Source organism: Augochlora pura, chromosome 1 (assembly GCF_028453695.1).
Source record: "Augochlora pura isolate Apur16 chromosome 1, APUR_v2.2.1, whole genome shotgun sequence".
Taxonomy (NCBI): domain Eukaryota; kingdom Metazoa; phylum Arthropoda; class Insecta; order Hymenoptera; family Halictidae; genus Augochlora; species Augochlora pura.
In genome coordinates this window covers 12,023,107-12,046,833 of record NC_135772.1, presented here as the reverse complement: position 1 = coordinate 12,046,833, position 23,727 = coordinate 12,023,107, and the positions used below count along the sequence as shown (strand labels likewise).

At 37.3% G+C, this 23,727-nt stretch overlaps 1 protein-coding gene across 1 annotated transcript in view; it reads right to left on the bottom strand.

The window, feature by feature from the left end:
• Nucleotides 1-23,727, bottom strand: part of LOC144472524 (glutamate receptor ionotropic, kainate 2) — a 214,371-nt gene that overhangs the window by 53,960 nt on the left and 136,684 nt on the right. Inside the window, exons 5-7 of the mRNA XM_078185710.1 lie at nt 15,703-15,756; nt 12,578-12,742; nt 11,320-11,472 (exon numbers count right to left, since the gene is read on the bottom strand). Of these exons, the coding sequence (XP_078041836.1) occupies nt 11,320-11,472; nt 12,578-12,742; nt 15,703-15,756 (372 nt within the window). The remainder of the gene's footprint in view (nt 1-11,319; nt 11,473-12,577; nt 12,743-15,702; nt 15,757-23,727) is intronic.

The following is a 23,727-nucleotide window of genomic DNA, read 5'->3' as shown; positions in this document are numbered from 1 at the left end:
AAAGATTGAGGCAGGATAAGTTTCTCGTATGGTTGGAGATAGATAAGAACAGGGGGGAAATCTATGTATATGGCGACCGAACAGGGGTGAAGAGGGATAGAAGCGGCGTGAGATGAGACGGACAGAAGACGCGAAAGACAGGAATGGTCTATTCTCCGCTGCTATTTGCTAAATACGCTGTTCAATTATTCATGTGTCAACGCTGGGTCCGTTCTCCCGTTCTCTGCGCACGTTTGTGGCTTATCGCTGGACGCCTACCAATCTGGCAGCTTCCAGGTGGAATACTCCAAACAGTTATTGCAATATTCACGATTTTTTTTGGTCCCGCTCGAACAGGCTTCATCTTTTATCCCCCTTCTGGCAGCAAGGACCTCGTTCCTTTGCTCGCCAAATTACCAATATTTGCACTAAACTTGAATTTCCTGTTGCGTGTACACATCTCTCTCTTTCTCCCTCTCTCTCTTCAGGGTGAGCCAAAATCCGTAGTACAACCCAGCAGAGTTGATTCTACGTGAAAAATAAAAAAATATCTGGTATAACATCTTTTATCCGGGGTTCCATCTGCGCCAGGAAAGTGTACAACCAAATCGATTATCTCGAAAACGAAATCCCGGATAAAAAAATATTACATCAAATTTTTTCTTACTTTTTTCCCATAGAATTACCCCCTGCTCGACTGTACCATGGATTCCGGCTTACTCTGCCCAATAATATGCGGAGTTGCAGTATAAGAGCATCCATTATTTGACTTCAAATATCTCGACGTGATATTGGAAGTTTTGATAATACGGACCAGGTAACATGTCCATGACCTATGGATGGAAAAGCTTCTATATTATTGGTTTATTGGGAACGGTGTGGGGGATGGGATATCGCAATTTCCGAGGTGTACTGGTTTTATATTATCGAGACTCTAGAATGATCGTCAAATTGTGAAGATTGAATTTCTGGGATATTTCGAGACTTCTCAACTAAGACTATAAATAATCGCGGTTATTATCGTTCATGAAGAATGAAATACATCCGCCAATAATTCCGCGGTATTTCCTGTTCATTTCGTATTTATTTGGTCATAATTTCATAACAGCTATCACTTTATGAAAATATAAAGTTTTAATGGGATTTATTTCTCGAAAGCCGTATTGAGCGGAAACTTCTTTATTTCTTGCACAAAAGAGCAGTATTTTATATCAACGAACTTATGCGCTTGGGAAGTGCAATTCAAATATGTGAATAAAATAATTTTGCTGCTATTTTTTAATTCAAATTGAATACCTCTTTCTATGCTAATTAGCTGTCTCCTCTAGGAATTCAGACAAGAATTAAAATAAATAACTTCTCTGAATTTCTGAATACATTTCTTGTGTACGTGATGTGCATAGACGGTAGTAAAATAATCATTAAATCGTTGACACAGCCAAATTCGTTGTCTACAATACTTTTTCTTTTACTTTAGGGTGTTTTCGACACAAAATAAATAAACCATTCCTCTGTTATAAAATATAACAGTTCTGCATTCGTAAAAACCGCGGGATTATCTTTCACTGTGTTCAATAGTAGAAATACTGGAAAAGTTACCAGTACGTTTACACCCATACCGGATATGTATTTCATATTTTTTGAGACTAAAGAAAAAAAATGGTACAATTTTACAACTAAAAGTACAGCAGCGTTGAAATTTCTTCCAAATTTCTTTTAATAAAGATAATGATAATTTGAAGAAAAACGCTGCTCATCCTTACTTTAGAATGTCTCAAGAATATTTAGTAATTTTTTGAATTTGAAATAGTAAGTAATTGAACCGTAACAGACGTTTTTTAATTACGTTATTAATTGATCCTTTTACAATGAAGACTTTACGTTGAACTACTCAAAAGATATTTTTGTTTCAATAATTCCGTGCCCGAACAGAATTTAACGAACAATTCGCAAAGCTAGTTTAATAATAAATAATCGCGTTAAAAGACGGGAAGGATATGTTTGTTTAAGACTCGTAGAGAATATCATTAGTAGTAAACTCACTCATTTAGTTGAGCATATATTTGCTGCTTGGAAATGTGGGACACGATTCACGATGTCGGTGCACTAACCTCGTACAATGACCTCAAGTATGAATAGTATGGTTAAGGCGGTGTTCATTTTCACAGCACTATTACTAAACTAATTAACTCTCACAAACTGACCACATAATTAATTACTGATAATTACGAGTTGTGAAGATATTCTATGGGGTGTTTTCCTCTTCTACTGCCTCGATGGCTGCATTTTCGGAACACAAATTCTCGCGAATATTAATTTTGTAACATTTTCCATTTTCCGTAGTATTCCGACGGGTTTACACTTCTGATTATTCGCACTCCACGAACACTTAAAAATTCGAAACTGCTGCTGAGACGATTCGTAACTGGGCGGACAAAATCAACCGACAATTTCCATGCACGACGTTCACCCGGAGAAATTCGGAAAGCAAATAAAAGTCGTTGCCAGCGGTTGAACTGCAAACATGACCTTCGACGCTCTTTTCAAGAATTTGAAAACTTCTACCTGCTATCACATCCAACGCATATACGTGAAGATGGATTGTATAATATTTGTGCTTCGAAAATTTCTATTTATCTCGAGTTGTGTTAGTTAATTCTATTTGAACATTAGGTAGCAAAACAGACAAGAGGATATTGGAAGGTTTCATTCATGGTTTTTACAGTTACTGCTCATGTTTGACGTTATTATATTTTTCTGTTTCGAGATGGTACAATGAAATAGCGGGGTGTTTAATGACATAATCGTGAAAAAGAAATTTTGTAAATATTAAACATCAAGAAGCAATCATTTTATTAATGTAATAATTTCTTCAAAAATTCGTGCTTGAAAAATCACTTAACATTTCTGATTTTATTAGTAATTTTTATTAAGATATTATATGGTAAAATAGACAAGGGGGTGCTTAATGTTATAATATAATTGACAAAAAGAATTATTGTAAATATTAAACATCAAGAAGCAATCAATTTATTAACGATTCAATCAATTTATTAATGCAAAAATTTCTTCAAACATTTGTCCTTGAAAAATCACTCCACATCTCTAATTCGATCAGTTATTTTTATTAACAAGTTACGTGACAAAATAGCCAAGGGGGTGCTCGACCATATTTCTAACAAACGGAATTGTTGTAAATATTGAGAAGCCAGAAATAATAAATTTATTATATTTATTAGTGAAAGAAATTTGATTTAATAATCCGCAATATCGAAATCACTGGTGGGGGTTACTATCGGTTACCTGTTCAGCGAAGCGTCATTGTTCAATCAGTTAGTGCGAGCTTGCCGGTGGAAGTAATCGAGTTTCGGGATGTGCTCTTCCAGAAGTGCTCTGACCCAGGGTGGACTCTCCATGGACCACTACTGACCCATGGTCCACTCTTGTAATCACTAGCTGTCAGTAATGGTCAGTCAAGTGGTTATCAATGGCCAGTCGAGTGGTCAATATTGGTCATTCCAGTGATCGCTTCTGTTCATTTTTCCAAATTTTTGCTCCCCTTTCCTTTCTAAATTTTCTCCACTTTCTCCTACTATAAAATTTTTATTTTCCTTTGAATTTAAATCCAAATTTATTTCACTTTTTCCTTATTCAACGAAATTTTATCTTCAATTACAACATGAATTTACCTTTTAGAAATAAAAATTAATATTTTTGCCTGTAATCTTAATTCAAATCTGGTATCTCGATTATGGAAACTTCTGCACAAAGAATCCTCATTGCAAGAAAGGGAGCCATAACGAATACCAGCTTTGTTCTGACTCCTATTCGGGTCTCTAAAACAGCAACCTCTTCGCGATGAGATCTGGGTTATTGGTGTCAACCTAAATTGGTTAAAAAAATGTTGCAGATTGTAAAGTGCTTTGAGTCGATAATGATACCGAGCTAATAGCTGCAAATTACAAATTGTTTGCGATATTGTAGAGTGTAATGCTATAACACATAGTATACTGCTAGTAAAAAATATAAGTAGAATATCGCTTCGAGAGCTTTCGATGGAGCACCAAATTAATACTAGGGACGGATGAGTACAACATGTAATGAATCGTAATATTAATTACGATTTTTTAATTTTGTTAATTGGTTAATCTTGATTTGTTGTTAATTTAGTTAATTTTTACTCATTTAGTTCGTTAGATGCGCCGAAGGTTTTACAAATTTGAAAACATGTACGTACAGTACAAAAGTAAACAAAAAAGAATCCAAAAAAAGCCATGTAAAATTCGTTAAAATTCTACGTTGGTATGTCTTTAAAAAAGGGTGGAAGAAAGTTAAAAATTGTGTTATCATTTTAAAATATAAGTTTTGAACAAGCTTTTCATTCATAAGAGAATAAATTTTATTCGCAGTGAATTTTATTCATAATCTTTCCACTATAACCGAATAAGCTATGCATTATACCATCATTATGTTGCAGAGGGCAGAATCGAGTTTCTACGTTTCGCTTGTTTTCCCTTTCATTCGGATTCCATTAGGAAAGCATTAAACTCCTGTTAACGTACTAGTTCCTGGAGTACTATTCTCTCGCTTATCGTATTAATAAACGTTCTAACCCGTTTTCCCATTTACAATATCCACGAATTTATCTACTGCTACAAATCAAATATTTTATTGCGCCTGATCCGCCGCCCCCTTCTCTGCGCTCCCATTTCATTCAGTTTGCCAGACTAGCGTCATGAAATATGTAATCGACGAGTTTCGCATTTTATTCGAGCGGTTCGGAAAATCGATTCTCTTTCGATGGCGTACAAATAACGATTCCGTTAAACCAACAAAGCGGTACATATTGTGATCGAAAACCATTTATTATCGGCGTAGAAAATATATGGCGCAAATGAAATGCGCGTCGGATGTGTGGGCGTGATCGCGTTACAACGGTGTTATATTTCACATTCGAAAAATATATCCTCCCGCGTAAAGATCAATTAGCATGCATTACCGTAGGGATATTAACGAGTGTTCCAATATTACATACGTGCACTGAAATTCTACCATAATTGCGCGACTGTTTTCGGCTCTAATAATTCTCCAACTGGTTGACAATGCTTTCATAGCTTAGCATCGATCTTAGATTAACATCGTCTTACGTTGGATTAATTATTTACGTTTCCTTTCAAACGGCACTAATCTTCCAATTGTTTATTATCATTATGTATAGAATAGTCGAAAGAGTATCAGTAAGTACATTGCTGATTGTATAAATATTGCTTTCTTACTAAGTGAAAGAAAAACAATAATTTTGCAAATACCAGGATTGAATGATATACATATATCGCACCATCATTTAGAAAGAATATAAAATGTTTAAATTGTAAGTTTATTGGTCTATACAGTTTTAGTTTTATCGCTGTTAATTGTTCTTTTTATCTTTAGTAGTTTATTATACTAAAATGTAATTCTCCATTTTATTGCCTCGCTTTCAGTGTTTTCCTCAAAAAGTGGTCGGTCTGATGTGGTTGTAAATTGAAACAAATAAATTTTTGCAACCACCGTGGACGTGTTTCGTTCTGATGCAGCTTCCTCCCCGGAAGCATATCATAAATTTTGAGTGGCTGTAACCACGTTATTCTAGTGTTAGCTGCTCGTAAAGTACGCAATATCGTAAATGTAGTTTTGCGCAGATACGGTTCTTGCCTTTTTTTTTAGGCTCGCGAGCCAATTACACCTGGTTCTAATTGAATGGAAGAGTATATACATATATATGAGAGAGAGGGACAGAAAGGTAGCCCAACCTGTATAAAAACAATTGATTAGATAAAGAATTAAATCGTCTTCAGTCAAGTGATTCAATTAATTATTTATTTGTCTATTAGACTACTGATTAAATGTTAAAAGTCTCTTGATCGTAAAATTAATGTTTAAATACAGAACAGTTCAATCGCTATGCTTGCATACATTGTTTCGCATATTGTTCGATTATTTCTTAACTGAAGGCAGAATTAACGTGATACGTTATCCAAATGAAATGATATCTTTTAGAAACGAGTCTTGTCTCTGAAAACTTTATTCTAATCGGACTGATAGTAGATGTTGACGAATTCTACGACGCGTCGGTCCTCCGGGCGGTAAAACTTTAGATGCTGACATCGATCCGATTCCAGAACACAGTCGCGTGCAACCAGGTTGGAAAACAGTAAACATGGGATCAGCTCGCGAGCCGGTAAACAACAGGCTGATACCGTTTTCTACTTTGCCATCTGCAATTTCGCTTTTTCGTTTTACGCACCGTGTGCAAGTAACGACGGCCGCATCTTCGCCGATTGCTCCGCACGGTTTTTACGCGGCGCATCTTGCTCGCGCGCCCATTCTCTCGCTCCCTTCGACTACGGACTTGTCATTCGAAACTTCTTTGCGGCTACTATTTCTACCCGGAGGCGAGTCGCTGTACACGCTTCATATTTATGAAGTCAAAAGCAATTAACGAGATGGAAATCGGCAAAGATGCTTTGCTTCTCAGCCGACTCGCGTTCAAAAGGCGCAAAAAAGAGGGATCCTTCCGCGTGAAAATGTCTCCCTTGAATAATGGCGTCTGGAATGCGAGACTCGCGCTTTCTTGCTCCGCTTGCCGGGAATATTGACTTCCTGGCTTAAAACTTCGGGCTACGTGGAATCTCGGTTTTGGAAAATTCTGGTGAAAATCGAGAAAGAAATAATCTCATTTAGAAGTTGAAAGGAACGAGTTAGTTGTCAAAATTGTTCGAGGGACGTTAAAATGATGTCGTTCAAAAGTAATTTTAAAATAGAAACTAAACTTTCTAATAAGTACTAAATAATTCGAAAAAGTATATTTATATCGAAATGTTTATATTAACTACCTGAATCTTTTCATTGAATTATCTGATGTTTATTTAAGATGTTATTTGAACGACAAATTACTAATCTATTATTTTCCAAATTATTTCCACAATTTCAAATATTTACAATTTACCAAATAAGAAAGATAATTTAGCATTAATCACTATTAAACCTATTGCACCTATTAATTTGACCGACATTTTTAATTCAAAACTTATATCGATGAAATAAATGACCTTGTTCAAGACCTTGTTTATTGTAATAAAAATATCAAAAGGTCAAAATAAATTAAGTCGTGCATAAAACAACATTTCTTGCAAATTTGTATACATAATAAATTTTCTCGTATGTTGTAAAATAATGTAGAAACATATTTAATAAAAAGTTGTTTAAAATTAGAAAACCATAGACTAGGATGATTAACAAAAATATATCGAAACCGAGAACACGACTCTCGACAAGTGCAGATGCCGTTCGCCATCTTTGACGTCGCGGTTAGGCCTCTTGGTCCCTACATGGTCTCAAAAGCTAGATTGTTCTTATGATCCAACGATACTACAACAATACAAAATGTTTAAAAAAATTGTACGAAATTATAATAAAAATGTTTCTAATCAAAGATTTGCAGTTTCTAAAAAAGTAGATCCCATGTTAGTAAGAGTTTCCCTTTCCGTCGGTAAAGTTTTGACTCGCGAAACGAGTTTGGACGCGGGTGGGTACAAGATAAGTGGAAAATGCGGCGACAGAGAAATGATCGATCCGCATATTACGATGAAACTGGCTTCGGCGAGGCGCCGCGCCGCGCGCCGTTAGGTAACGTGCTTTGTCGCCCGAATCGGCTGCTCGTTAAAAGAGCTTCACTCGTAAAACAGGTTACGCCAAGCCGTGGAACGTTATTGGTGAAATTTATGCGGCGCACTCGATTCTGTTGCGCCGCTTTGACAGTCGGTTACCTTCGATCGTGGAATAGCGCGGATTGTCAATAACATGGTCGCCTCGGATCGTGTTCTCAACGAATCGCCCGGTTTCGAAGCTGTTTCTACTGTGAACGAATTGTTTTCAAATATACAGGGTGTATCAAAATTATTGGAACTCCGGCAAAAGGGTATCGAGGAGTTCCTGAGGTTATTTGGATTAATTTTTTCCTTAGCGAAAATGTGATCCGCGGCTTTGTTTACGAGTTATTAACGAAAAACAGTAGCCAATGGGCTACGCGGTCGAGTCAGCGAGCTGAACTTCACTCCGGGGTGCGACGGAAGGAGAGGGCTACACTTAGACTCTGAGTCGCGTTCGAAATAATGAACAAGGAATGAATTTTCTGAATTCTTTTATTAATTTGAAAAATTTCGGAAATATTATTAATAAGAAACTCATCCATTTAGTTGTAAATCCATGTCATGCTCGACTAGATAGTCCAGTAATCTCGAACAACGTATGAAAAACGACGCAACTTAATTTGTGCTTGATTTACGCAACTGTAAATTCGTTCGCAACTAATTCGATATCGACAATTATATAGAGCTAATTGCTGTGAAATAGATTTGAGATAAAATGGATTTTTTAAAAAGTGTATGGACTATAAGGGTTTTTATCTCCTCATGTGATATAGTTTTTATTAGTAAAGCCACTCGACTTTGGTTAACATTGTGGACGTTTTGTCGCTGTATCAATTGGTGCTGTTGAATAGCCAGAAATAAATTTATTAATGAAAAGAGTTCGATCTAATAACGTAGCGATCGATATGTAGAATTAACTGGTTCATACAAACTGGTTGTACGCTTTGCAAATGACACTATTCCAGAAGACAACAATGCGTATTAGAAATTGCTTCATATAATTAATATAAAAACTTTCATAGGACATAGGTAAGTTTAAAGTATTGCTTCGTTACCCTTTGGCGGAATTCATATATCGCGTTCTTTTGCGTTCAGATATTTAGAAATTGTTTAAATTATTTTAACGTGAAAATGGGTTATTACTCGGAAATTCTATATTATTCTAATATATTATTCTATATCTACATTACTCGGATATTCGATCTTGCGTGATCAAAATTAGACGTAAAATGTCGATCTTTCGTTTGCGTTGGTATCGCGGTTGCGTATTGCGATTGCGCAGTAGCGCTACCTATTGTAATTTACGCGCAAAATCGTAGTAGAATCGCGGGCCTTTGATTTTGATACACCCTGTATACGACGAATGAGAAAAGAGAACCGCGGTTTCATGATCAGTGATCCGCTCAGCCATTTCCTCCCAATGGAGTGTCGCACGTACGTGGTTTTTTCACTTGTTAGATAAACTGTTTTCACTGACATCGGTCACCATCGATCGTCGGATACTCCTTAACCGAGAATAACTTTTCCAATGTAAGACCAACATTTAGTCATTTTTCTGATTTCCATTGAAAAAGGTAGGTTTTATATCTTAGCACGTGTATTTAAACTTTTAACACAGTCTCAGATAAAGTTACGCTCAATTAAAAGAAAACTTGTACTCTGCCAGTACATTGATAATTTTTAATAAAATTTCGAGATATAGGTTACAAATTTGTGCCAGTCACACAGGAAGATATGAAATCTCTCATCTTATCTTTTTGTAAACTAGATATTTTATAAAAAAAAGCGTTTCAAAGAAGAGTTGTTTTGTAGAAAAAGAAGCATACACGATAATTCTTACATTTTTTATGTTTGTCAACGAAAATTTTTGCGGATGAAAATATTCGGCGGTAACATAATAGCAAAATCATTTAAAGAATGTTAAAATATTATCGCATTGCAGTCAACTCTGTCTAGCAATAACGGAAACATCTCGCGCAATAACTTGGTGAAAAGATAAATTATATCTTATCGTAAAATGCTGCGAGAATACCGAATGTTGCGATCTATCGTAAATAGGAATCATAAAACTTCAGAGAATCGGTTTTGATGCATCCAGATGAAACGTCGAGGGAAGGAGCATTTTGGTCCAGTGAACCATAAACAGTGCGCAAGTTCCGAGGCAAGAGTGTGGAAACACAGTGGAAATTTCTTCGGGAGCTTGAGGTTTCTGCGTGTTTCAGCTCGCAACTTTTGTTGCGCGCGTACCAAAGCATGCGGTGCGCTCAGAGCCGGTTGATTAATGAGACTACATACTACGGTGTTAGTTTTAGCGTGCGGAACGTTGAATGGAATCTCGAATCGATAGGTATGCTCGAGCTGACCGTTCCTGTTACGCTCCCTCATCGTTGCTTTTAATTTCTACGCTAGACTTTGATCGGGGAGGGAAACGAGCCGGATTCAAAACACGTCTGCGCCGCGAATTCGACGCTTGAATTACTTTCCAATCTGTTAATTGAATTTCTTAAGGGGAACAAGACCGAAGGTGAACGAACAAATCGAAGCGAACGATCGCCATTCATTTAGATACGAATGGAAGTCTTTGCGAGGGGCAAATAATTCGAGCGGGTATCGGTCGCTGCAATATTTTCTTTTAATTACCCGCGCAAACTTGGAAACTTCGACGCAACCGGGTTTTAGTTTCCAAGTGCGTTGGTCTTAACGGTTTCCTTCGGAAGTATTGTGCACGGGTTCCTTTGCTGTGCGATACTTTTTTCCAATTATTTCTTGCTAAGAAAGCACCTCGTGTATATATTACTTTATATTTCTTAAACTACTTTTATTGTATATTAATTAACTATAACGGAGGGTGTTAAACATTTGCCACGTTACTTCTTCATGGAAATGATTATTCTTCACCTGACGAAAAATTGAAAGAAGTTGTGAAATTTTTGCTGACCAAGATCAAAATATCTCTTATAAGGTAAAATGATTTTCCGGAGTGAATTTAAAATAAATTGTAACCAAAATAATTATCAAATTTTATTCGTTTCTTCAGTTTTGTGGACCATAAATTATTAGAAAACGATACGAAGTCAATAAATATTGATTTGAAAAATTGTGGCTTCTCGAAGAAAGCTTACTATATTCTTTCATGTTAATCATTAGTAGTAGAAGTAATTTGAAATAGTGAGAAGAGTAAAAGAAATTAAAAGTGTGTTGTATCAATTTAAATTTATCAAAATCATGAGAAGGAAAAATATAAACTTGTGCTTGGCTCGTATGTCCAGGAATTTGTCAGACAATTTTTATTTTACATGAAGAGATCCTCTGAAATAAAGTGTTTTGTGGATAAACAATTACTAGAGCTGTGTGAGAATTCGAAATTGTCGGGAGGATTTCGGTCGAGACGGGGTTGTTTTACGAAAATATCTTACAATTTGAGAGAGTCGAGGTTCCCCAGTGCTTCGAGATTCTCCAGAATTTTTGGTACGTGAGTTACATCTCAAATTCCCGGGAATATCGATAGTCTCGAATCATAAGACACTTTCGGGAACCCGACCTGACCCGACTCGACCCGACTTGGCCCCATTCGATACGACACTTTTCGGGTCCTCCCACGTCTCCAAGCAATTACGCCTTTCAACGAATGTATACAGAACGTACGTACGGAGTTAATGTAGTTGTAGAGGGACAAGCCGTCATCCCACGGCTCTTCCTTTTCGCAGGACAAATTAGCGGGCCGCAAATCGTGGCTGCGATCCAACGCTGCCAAACCGTGCGCGAAAACATGCACACTGTCGTACACTAAAGCTGGTTCTGCCTGAAACATACGTTTTCCATCCTGTGAAAAGCTTTTTGGTTATGCGACTAGTTTTTTCCCTGTCGCGAACGTTTCACGATAGCATGCCCTGTACACGAGGTCGATCGAGAACTCGGAGGAATCGATTTAAAAGCACGTAGCTACGTGGGTAATTTACGACACGATAAAGCCTCCTGATTCCATGGGAAAGCGGATAGAACAAAGGTGAAGCGTAATCTCACTACGGGACGCGCTGTTGAAGCGCGGGAAAATAAATCTACACAACTTTATTAAACAGCGGGTGTCAGAAATAATGGAGGATGAAGGCTTCGAACAAATAATAAAATGGCGAGAAGATATTCCCTTTGAAAAATGATCCTTGCCTTGTAGTGCGAAAATGTTTATAATTCTATCAAATTATCAATAGAATTTTGAATAGAGGTGTTAATGCTTTCTCATCGACCGGATCACTGAATTCATTAATCGAATCATGCAAATTAGATATATTACTGTCGTTTAAAATTTGTAGAGGTGCATTAACCTACCATTTAAATGGTATTAAAATTTATTTGTTAAAATTCGTTCCATACGATAGATTTGATTGAATTGTTAGCAGTCACTGGTACAAATATGGCCAGGGGTATTCTGCGAGCGATAAACAAGACAAGAATTCATTAACTATAAATTCTTCGAAAATAAATTCTTGCAGATGCAAAAACATTTACTATCTAAAGTCGTAGCGTAAGGTTCCAGTACTCTGAAACTTCTGTTTGCTAAATAATGTAAGCGAGTTATAAAGTTGGTACGGCACGTTTAATAAAACAGTTTAATAACGAAGATAATCAACGAAACTAATCTTGGCAGCGAACATATTAAGTCCTTTGTTAAATTCAAGGCTCGGTATTTAGGTGCTATTGCGCGCTTTCATGGGTTAACTTCGAGGACGTACTTTTGGCACAGGTCTCCTCGCACTTGGTCAAAGTTCACGCAGCCGTTCATGTAAACGCAGAGAATTATTTTCCGTTCCGGTGGGCGAGCGAACGAATTTCGGTACGCCTCCGCGTTTCCCGATAACCGCGATTTTCGAGGCAGGCATGCCTAAGAGTTACTTGAACTTTCCACCAACCTGGATAACTCCGGTTTTGTTGAGGATCGCCGGACCAATCGGCTGGAAGCGTTCCATCTGCCGAAGAACTTCAGCCACCTTTGGCTCCTCGAGGTCCACCAGACGGAACGCAGTCATGTTCACGCTGTTGTACTTGAAATCCTCGAGATCGAACGTTTCGATGTCCTGAAAGCAGAATTTTTCCCAGTCTCGGTTGAAAGGCGCAAATGTCGACCGCGCGGAGTTCGAAACTTGTTCCGCTGTGACGCGGAATCCCGCGATTCCGTGCACGCGAACGAACGAAATTTTCAGGAAACAGAGTGTTTCGCATATTAACGCTCGCTCGAACATAAATCAGGTTATTCTCCAGCCGAATAAAATGTTCCGCGATTGATAACCGGGCGTGTGTTTCATAATTAAAGCGCTAGTAGAAAACCGTGCGGCAGTAATAAAGTTTTGGTGCCACGGACGCTGACAGTTGTAAATATTGACGGAGCGGTTGAAGCGATGACTCTATTAGCGGCAAATTGAAAAAATAAACGACGTCAGGTGTATATGATCGTAGATCAAGTTGTCGACTCGCGTGACTCAATATTAATTAATTAGACTATTTATCACGCAGTCTCGCTGGCCATTTAACAACGCGACGATATCCAAATTTATCGACATAAGCGGTCGGTACCGAAAGGTTTCAGGTTATTTTTCATGCCGTATTAAATTTGCTCATTTGCAAAGCACCTTTCAGCATACATACGTGGTGACTCATTACGCGATAGCTAATGCCAAGACAAATGAAACAGTCCAAAACACTACAACTTTGAAATGACTTTCAGGAAAATATTACGCAGAGAATGTTTTCATTAATTTATGTTAGAATAAAGATAACGATTGAACTACTTCTTATTAAAATGTCATTATAATATTGGCAATTTTAAAATAGAAAATGTGAAACCTGTTTCACGTTAAATATACATATTCAACTTTTTGCTGTACCGTTTTCTTCTTCTCCATTGTAATCATTTCTTAGAAGAAAAATATAAATGTTTATTTTGTAGCTACATTTGCGTGTACGTTTCAACATTGATAACAAGGAACCAACGGGACGGAACAACATTCTTCCTTAACAGGTTATTATCACGAGACTCAGTCATGTGACAGACCCGAGGCAAAAGGTTAAGTAACCCCCGTCCTGCAACCAGTCGTCAAAGAAAGTCAGCTCGCATTTGTGTTTGTTTCAGACACCGAGGTCTTTAAATTGAAGCGAATTGGTCGCCAAATTGTCGCTGACGCAATTATCGTCCAGCAGTTCCTTGACCGGCCAGACATCATGGTCTTCGACCAACAGCGCTGGTCGGTCGGACATGATTTATAATTACTATGGGATGATGCATCGCCCGACTCGGGATCGTTAAAGTAAATAATGTGGATTTCAACAGGGTCAGCGAGTCGTACAGCTGCGTCGCGGTGTCCGGACGGCAGATAAAGCTGGCTTCCGGTTCGTAGCAGCTAGCCTCCATCAGCCTTGCCCCTTACTCCACTCTTTTTGGGTCCTCCTTTCCTGTCCCGACCGCGTTATTTCCCTCTCGAATTGTGATATCGTCGCAGGAAGTCGCGCCGCGTTCCCGGCAAGTGATTTATTCAGACCGGGGCAGTTATGTTTATGCAGCGCGTGCCGAAATCGACCGCCGGGGGATGCAACGGGCGCAATGAAAACCGCGCCGCGTATATTTTCGACTGCGATAAAATCGCCCAAAGTTTTCCATTTTCCCATGGAGAATTATTTTTCTTCGAATTCAAGGCTCGACTGTTCCATTTATTGATTTATCGGCAATCGTGTTGTCACTGGCAACACTCGTGACTAAATATTTAAAAGAATTTCTGAATCTTAAGAATTTGAAAATCTTAAGAATTTTAGAATCTTAAAAATTTTAAAATCTTAATTCTATAGTGTGAATTTTTATTCGAAATATTTTTTATCAATCATAAAAACATCAAATAGAATTTTATTCCTACCGTTAGTAATTTTGGCAAGTTCCGAACAGTGTAATCAACCTATATTGTTATAAATGATACAAACTTATATTTAAATTAATATTTTACGTTTAAACAATTGTTTTGATATGAAAATGTATTGCGAAGCCTATTTAAAAATTCTATTCATTATTATAATTGTTCTATCAAGAATTAAATGTTTCTAAATTAGTGGAAATATGGAAGAGAGTAAATATTTAAGTCAACCACATCACAGACGAAGATTCCATTCACCCTAACTTGCTGATTGATCAATGTGTACTTTAGTCAGCAGTAATATCTTAATAGAATATGCCCACATTTCCATAAGACTAAACTATGACATAAGATTGAATTATATACACTGAACTATGAACTATAAATGAAAAATTACTTTTTCGCTTATCCAGAATTTAAATTCGTTGCGCATCATATTTTGCATACATATGTAAATCCAGCAATATAACTTCGGACAACAGCTGAACATTTTAATGTGTAGGATTATGAAACGTTTTATTCTAAAATGAGACACCGCTCGGACGTGATCGTTATACGTGGACAGTAAAAACACTCGTCTCTAAAGTATTATCATCTTACAGTATTATCTCACGAGTTTTTCTGGCCTTTTATTAACAATTTCAGCATCAATTATCTCGAAATCTATAAGTTGTCTACCCTCAAAACGGGCATCATCGGATTCAGCTTAACAAGCTCGATCGCTGTACCAAATCTCATCAAATCCCCGGGGGATCTCTTCTTGTAAGCACACAGCCAACGTCAATTCTAACGAACATTCTTACTCGTAGTTGGATTAAAAGCCAGTACGCGCGCGAAAATTGAAGCTTGATGGCGTTGAGCGTTCTAGCTTTCACGAACCGCATTAAAGCGAGCTTCATCAGGTTTCCCCGCAGCTCTTAACACATTATACGTTGGTTTAATACTGTACAAAGATTTGCGATTCACAGCCCAAGGATTTATCTTACGAGAAATATCAGATAACACCTTTGGAAATTGTTATAGCTTCATCTTAATGCATCGCGGTTATTTAATAAATAATATAATACTTAATAAATAATAAAATAAATGTGTTAATTTCCACGGCGCGATATTGAACGTGAACGGGAACGAATACTTACGAATGTGGTGAACATGTAGTGGTATCTGTAATCGTTCATCTGTAACTGGAGTATCTGTAACAGAGAGAAAGACGTCCGATTACTCGGCCTGTCGCCATCGATTCGATAGAAATACCGTGTTTTTCTTTAATTTACCCTCAGCCGGATCAACGAATGGGACCGGGGGCTATACGGATAAGAGGAGAATTGGAATGTTTCGCTACGGGAAATTGTCAAGTTTCGTAACACGAGTAATAGGTCCGAAGCTTATGGTTAGGTTGCTGTGGTATCCATTCCAATTTGTAATTTAGTAAAACAATTTATACGGTTAGGAATGAAGTACTTATATCAATACTAAAACCCTTATTCTTAAAATATCTTTGTCAAGTGGGATTAAGGAAATAAAATTAATGTCGTCCATAAAATATTCATTTCTTTGATATTTTAAAAACGTATTAAACTGGTCATAACATAAGAACAGTTATTTGCTGAAGAAGGATATATATTTTAATATCCTCTATTAGACTCTATGACTCATGAAAGTGTTGTATAAGATCAACACATGAAGCAAATCAAACATGTACATGTATGTAATTACAGTGATTTACACACTAGTGCAAGTTCACGTAATTCATGTGAAGATAATATTATATAACCAACCTTTGATACCATACTATTTGTTCATTTGATTCAAATAATTGCAACTGAAGGTATTTTTCTCTGAATCAGGTGATCTAATGGGTACTTTCACCTGTAGAGATCCGTTACACCTTTACGAAGATATGACAATGTTCCACGTCAAATGTTGCCCAACGTTATCTACCTCAGCCCTACTGGCTGGTACAATACATTTCTCGAACGCTATCGTTTTTCGCTAAACGTGTTTCCGCCGTTTAAAATAGCATTCAAGGCGGTGCACTTCATCATCCTCTATCTGTGCCAGTTGTTTCACGCATCGATCTATCATTGTGCGTTTTGAAACCGGGACGTAGTCGGTTGTAAGTGAACCGGCAAGAATTTCCCTTCAGGAGTGAGCGCGGCGGAATCAAAGGGCCAGGGGAAGGGTGGAGGGAAAGTGAACGCACAAAGGAAGCAGAGCGTGGAAGGGGTGGGTGGATGGTCGGATTGCAGGGGAGTCAAGACGTTTTTTGATTACTCAAGCAACGATGGGATATCCGTTGGAATCCCCCTGAGACGCGGCATGCAAATAACGGGTTTCCTTCGACCACGTCTGATTCCAGATTGCCTGCCGCCCAGTCATGGAGAGCCCCCGGATTCATCCCGAAACGATTCGCCCGGCGAAATCTCATCTGGCTATCGACTTCTCGTAATAAAAAAGATTGCCCGAGATTCAATTAAAACCGAAGAAAATTCATGATGCCCGGCGAAGAACGGCGCGATCCAAAGCGGATATGAAAACGCTTTTAGGCGTTTTATTGGATCGCTCTCCTACCGAATTTCATCCCTTTCGTTTTGATATATATAGGAAAACAACTTCCTGCCGCTGAAAGCCTCAGTCAAACGAATAATCCTTGGTTTTAATATACTATTGATGCGACCTGCTCGTCGGTATCATTTCGGCTCCAAAAAGTAAAGCGAATATCGCCCTTTCGGTTGCGACATTCCGATGGTTGTCACGCAACGTAAACGAAAATCGAGTTTGCGAGAACTGCAGGAATGCAATTAAATTCTTTTCCGATATTAACAATCGATACCTCTTCCGTTTATAATATCGAGCTTTTGTTTCACAATTTCTCGCACTAGAATTATACACTCTATTCATTATGTGTCTCGTTTTGTTTATTCGTTGTTGGATCATTTTATCTCGCGTATTAATTTGAGGAACAATCATCGACTCAGAAATATAGAGATGTACAATGTTTTGATGATTTACGTTCGGAAATATTTGCATCCGCTTTGGAATCAGTCAGCGTTGCTTTGAAATTGGACACGGTCTTATCATAGTTTTGTACTAATTCCATTTTTAATCACTATGTAACAGAAATATCTTGTTCTAATGTTTCTACTGTGTTACCACGATTTTTAAATTTAACTACACAAATCAAAACAAATTCACTTTTTTGCTTAAATATTGATTCGATTGACAATTTATTCAGATTACAAAAAGGTAAAAAAAATTATGTTTGTACTTTTAATAATTCTAATAAATTCGGGAGAAGATAGCAATGTTCCGAAATTGTTCTATTGTAATTACATTGTGACATTTTAAGTAGTCATTTCTATTATAAATGTATCAAATCCGCAGTCTAAGCGTATACTTAATTTTTTCCTAATCTACTACAGAAATCATAAATGTATAAGATTCGCAACAAAGTTAATGGAGAACTTACTTTCTTTATTCGATTCATAAAGTTGAAGTGCCCGTTTCAAGCTGTTGCGTGATAAATGTCTTTCAAATGTAGATTATTACAAAAGTAGGAACGCCCAGGTATTATACGGGTCCGATAGTTCTAATCCCACATTCGAGCGCCCTTTAACAACATTTCCCGGAATATCTGTTAGAGTTCGCATCCCCTTCACGAAGTCAGCGTTTCTCTCACGAATCATTTTCACCTACTCAGCGCTCCTCTCGGGGCGTCGTCTTACTCTTTCAGAAATTCCGTCTACACGGTTCGAATCTGTGTAACTCCCAATGTCCAATATATAACTGAAAAAATGCGCGAGTGCAAACATTTTTATGCTGACAATAAAATTCATGGCGTATCATCAGTATCGGAGAGTCGATGGTCAATTTTTAAAATATTTTGGGAAAATGTTGTCCCTTCGTGCAGACATTGTTCATTGAACTGTCCGTTGAACTGAAGGGGAAATTTTTATCAGCGGATTTTTACAAAATGTCGATACAGATGTATTAACAGTATGTATTAACTAATTTTCTTATGTCATTGTAATTAATCAGTTTTTAATCCTCGAGGGTCAAGTACTCGTGCATAGAAAATGGATCATAGTTTAGAATTTAATAAAATTTATACCGTTTACAATTGTTCTCTGTTAATTTCGTATGCTCATGTCAGTTAAAGAGGTATTTCAAAGGGTTATAATAAAGGTTTAAATAAGAAATAACAATTATTTACTACATAGGCATAAATAATACAGAGACATCATTTTTATTCAGCTTCTGTCCTCTACATTTATATTCTTTACCGTATTTTTTTCGCAAGCCGCGTCACCGCAGTAACTGCATTATATTTCAACCGCCGCTATTTCTTGCATCTGCGATGCTGACTTTATAATCTTTTTATTGACTAGGTCGATTTAGAAAAAGAACAAAAAAATGGAAAAAAGTAACGGTGAGCCACGGATTTTTGCGAATGATCGAGGAACGTTTCCGGGCTGGCTCGAAAAAACGAAGACCGGTCGCCTAGCAGCTGGCAATTTCCATCATGCCGATACCTCGTCGGATTATGCAAATCTTTATGCGCAGTGAACACGCGGCGATCCACGGATAAAGTGCTTGAAAATTGTGGAAAACACCGTCTCCGCGCGCGCAGATGAACCCGGTCGGGTTCACGGGAAACCGCGCTTCTATTATTTCCAACATTTTTCCCACGACGGCTCCGAATTCGCGATTTCCTGGGCGCATCGAAATCCCATTAAAACGGCCGCGTCCGTCATCGCCGGGAACGACCGTGCCAGGTGACTGGAACACGCGGTTAATCGTGTTTGACTGCCGGCTTGTAACACTCGCAATTTTGGTTTACAGGATTTTGATTGTGAATCCATAAAAACAGACACGTTCCCCGTTCGCTCCACCTCGCTCGACGAGAACAAGTGGCACAGTTCGATGGCTCGATCGGTTTCGTTTTCGTAGGTCCCGCGAGTGTTTCGCCCCGCTTCCTTCGGGATGCGTCTGAATGGCTGACTCTTGAAAAGACATAACCGCGCAGTGCTTCGAACAGCGCGCGATAACTAAGCAAAGCTCGAAACCGAAGCTGCGAAATTTGAAACCCAATATTCCGGTTGAAAAATTAGAAGCACAATATTCAAGCTGCGAAATTCGAAACCAAAAATTCAGTTGGTTGCATTAAAAAACTAAAATTCAAGTTGCAAAAGGTAGAATTCAAAATTCAAGTTGCAAAAGGTAGAATTCAAAATTCAAGTTGTATATTAAAAACATCAAATTCATGAATGAATGATGGAAAATAATTTATATAGATACGATTTTGTTGAATTTACTATGAAAAAATGATAAAAATGATCTATGATTTTTTCTCACAGTTAGCTTTTTACCACTTTTTGTATTTTTAACTTGCAATCTAAATAAATTTGATTGGTCGCTGTTTTCTTCTTAAAAAGACCGTGCCTTACAATAAATAAAACAATAAATATTTGTTTTAAATTACCATACGGTTTCATCCGAGAAATCCGATCCTTAATTGGCGTCCATTGTGCTTTGAGTAGTGCAACTTCTGAATACTGGGAATTGAAATTACGTCTGCCTATTGTTAACAGAAAGAACCCGTTCAAGGTTGAAACATTGCGCCCGTTAGCCCCCTAAGAACGACCGATACAGGACCCGGCCTTAAGTGTCCGCGGAAATAATGGCTTTTTAAATCGGCAAACAGGAAGCCCGCACAAAGATGGTATTTCATGGCGTTAAGTTGATCTAATGTGCTCGTTGATAAATTGGTGGGCTTTGGGAACTCCGCCCCGGACAGTTCCAATCCCGTCATCGCAATAATAACTTCCATCATGCTAGAACAGTTAAACGTTTCATAGAAAAAAAGAAAAAAAACAGAGGGAAATATAGCAGAACACACAAACAATGGGCGTCACGTTTCCGTGCGCAGAAGTTCTAGCAGCAAAGCGAAAACGTGAGGGGACGAAGAGAGTGTCACGGTCCTCCCCGTTGAATGTATACGAACAGAACGGAACAATAAATTGCTGCTTGCAACACCGTGCGTGCTAAGCAAACGTTTGCTCGCTTTTGCATTCACTATGCCGCTTTCTATTCACTGTACGTTTAGTCGTGTTTTCCGCAAAGACACAATGGTCTAGTCGGTTACATCGGGGGTTGCAACGTACATGGAAACGACATATTCTTCGCACTTGGTTTATCCGTTGCGAATATGGCATATTCTGGTTTAATTTCCTGCATCTCCTTTCGCGAACGTGTTGCTATGACCTCAAATATTGCTAGATTCATCAACTGTGTGCTCTGTTAGATACACTGTTCGTAAGTGATTATATTTTACCGCATCCTTCGTACTCTTTCCATTATTTATTTAATAAACTGGATTTTATGCTTGTCTATTCATTTCGATGATTCTTGTACGAGTTTATAAAATATAATTGTTAATATTTTACAAACAGAATTATTTGCACGCGATTAAAATAATTTGTACTTTGAAACAAGTGAATTTCACGCTTTGATCTATCCCTCTATAAACTATATAATTTTGAAATCACATACTGATTTGTCAATCTTTTTTAATTTAATTTTCATGTCTTATTGAAGAAACATTCTCTTTCAATTTTTATATCTTTCTTTAAACATCACAGTGAAATCACGTTTTGAAAAGTTGTAAATTCGCTGTTGATTTGTATCTAAACAATGCATTCCTATGTTCACTGAGTTCAAGTTGCATCAATCATTTTTTGATTAATAAAATATAATAATATGTTATTACAGAAAATGAATTTGATGTGTGAAGAAAGATATGAAAATTGCGATGCATAGCCTGTATTGGATTAGAAAGATAAAACTATATAACAGAACTACAAACATGTATAAATTAATTCAAAAATATTGATAAATCAATATGTAACATACAAGTTACAGAGAGCTAGTGTGAAGTAAAACATTACTATCGAAAATGGTATTTTTAGCCATCCTGTAAAACTTGCTAAATATATGTCTTAAAAAACATCGCAAAATTCCATTGCTTATCAAATGCAAAGCTAGAATTATTTAACCGTTCACAGGTTTTATATATTTTCAATAAGCCGCGAACATCTGCGGTGATTTTATCCAGGATTTCTCTTTGCCTTATCTGGCTGGATAAGCAAATATTTTGCCAGCCGCCACGATCCTGCCTAGCAAAATCTCTACAGTTCAAGATTTACGATCTTTCTGCGATGTTTTCTTCACGTTCCAGGACGCCCCGATAAAGTTGAAAACGCCATGGGAAAAAGTATTGCGAACGACAGTTTTTGAATCATGTGCTTTGTTTTAGTACGTGCATCATTCATTTCGTTCGTGCATCATCATAACAATTTATATAATATTGTCGTTCATTTTGATACTAGGTAATTCAAAAGTAAATGTTTTTCTGAAGCAGATTTGTGAAAGATGAACTGCAAACATTTAACCCTTTGCCCTCGAGTGTTGACTCTGAGGCACCACTAAAATTATGTCAGCACGTTCCAAAATAATTTCTATATTATGAAAAATCAAATTTCAAAATTATTAGAAGTATAACAATATTCAAGATCACAAGGTTACAAGATTCAATTTCGTATGTATAAAATACATTTTTTCATACAAAATGGACATGCTATATGTCAGAAATGTTATTTTAGAATTACAGTTGAAGTAAATCCGAGTGAAAACATTTAACATTGAAACTTGCAACTAGACAATTTCAATCGAGAAATTCAGATCATGAAGCATATTAAATGTAATCGTTTATTTCCATCGTATATTTTATACATATTTATTAGGAGTGGGTTGATACCCGACATTTCTGGATCGCTGGGTCAGGAAACGTACCCGAGATACTCGGGCACATAAAATTTTCGGGTATCCGCTCAGCACTAGTTTTAAGGGGTCCTCTTGCAAAAGTGTTCCGAGCAAGGGTGAACTTCTAGAATGACCACTACTAGCCTTTGATCCAGTTCTGTGGCCAGCGATGTGGTCTTTCCAAATATATGTTCCCCTTTTATTTATAATCCTTGTTTTGCCCTAAATCTGCTCTAACATTGCTCTAAATCATCTGTAAAACTACGTTGAAATTACATTAAAACTACATTAGAATTCCTCTAAAATTGCCTCAAAACTGTCCCAAAAATTTCCTAAATGTGCCCAAAGACGGTTCTAAAACTACCCTAAATCTACCTTAGAACCGCCCCTTTGAGATTGGCTCTGCCCCCTTTTGGGTTTACGTATACAAGAGGGGTCGTCTTTTGAGAAAAGCTACGTATTAACAGTGTGCCGAAAACGGAAGGCTTAGAAGTTAAATTAATGAAACGTAAAGAATGTTAAATGAAGTCATAATAATGAATATATAAACTTAGTGAATCACTAAAATATGGGTTAACTCTTTGCACTAACGCCCTTTTTATGTTGTGCCGATTAGCACTTATTCGTACTTAATAATTTTCCTAATAAGACTAGGAAAATACTAGGGGTTAAATTTAATTTTTAAAAATTATTAAATAGGGGCTACTCTAAATCTATTTTTGCACGTATTTGCCTTAAATAAGTTAAATAGCTAGTTATGCTAATCGATTAATATACTGTCACTATTATATTAGAGACTAGATTATAGTTTTATTTGCGACAGATAAGATTTTCCTCCCAAACAATTTGTTTTTCGAAGAGCGTAAATAGTTTCCAGATATAACTTTTACACAGATTTGGTGGGAACAATATATTATGACGATATATCGGTGGAAAGCCGATATTCTACTAATTTTTGCTCGATTTATGAACCGTATTATAAATCGCTCTCTACCACCGTACCGCAATCGACTTTCGAAATTAAATACCCTACCAGAAAGCATTATAGGTCTTCGGTTCCGCATCTATTCCGCGGCGGCTATACATATTGCGCGCGCGATGCATCGATCGATACCATCGTCCTCCGGCTAGCGTTCTTTTTACGGTTCTCTGAATAAGGATGTAAGCTTCTATGGGTTTTCCGCGATGCGTACGAAAAATCTGCAACGGACTTCTTGTTCCGGAATGTAACGGTGTAATATTTCAAGGAGCGTTACAGACACAGACCATACCTCCACAATGCGATAAAGGAACTATCCGACCCAGGAATTTGATACTTTAAATTCTTGATGCTTGTTTCGGCA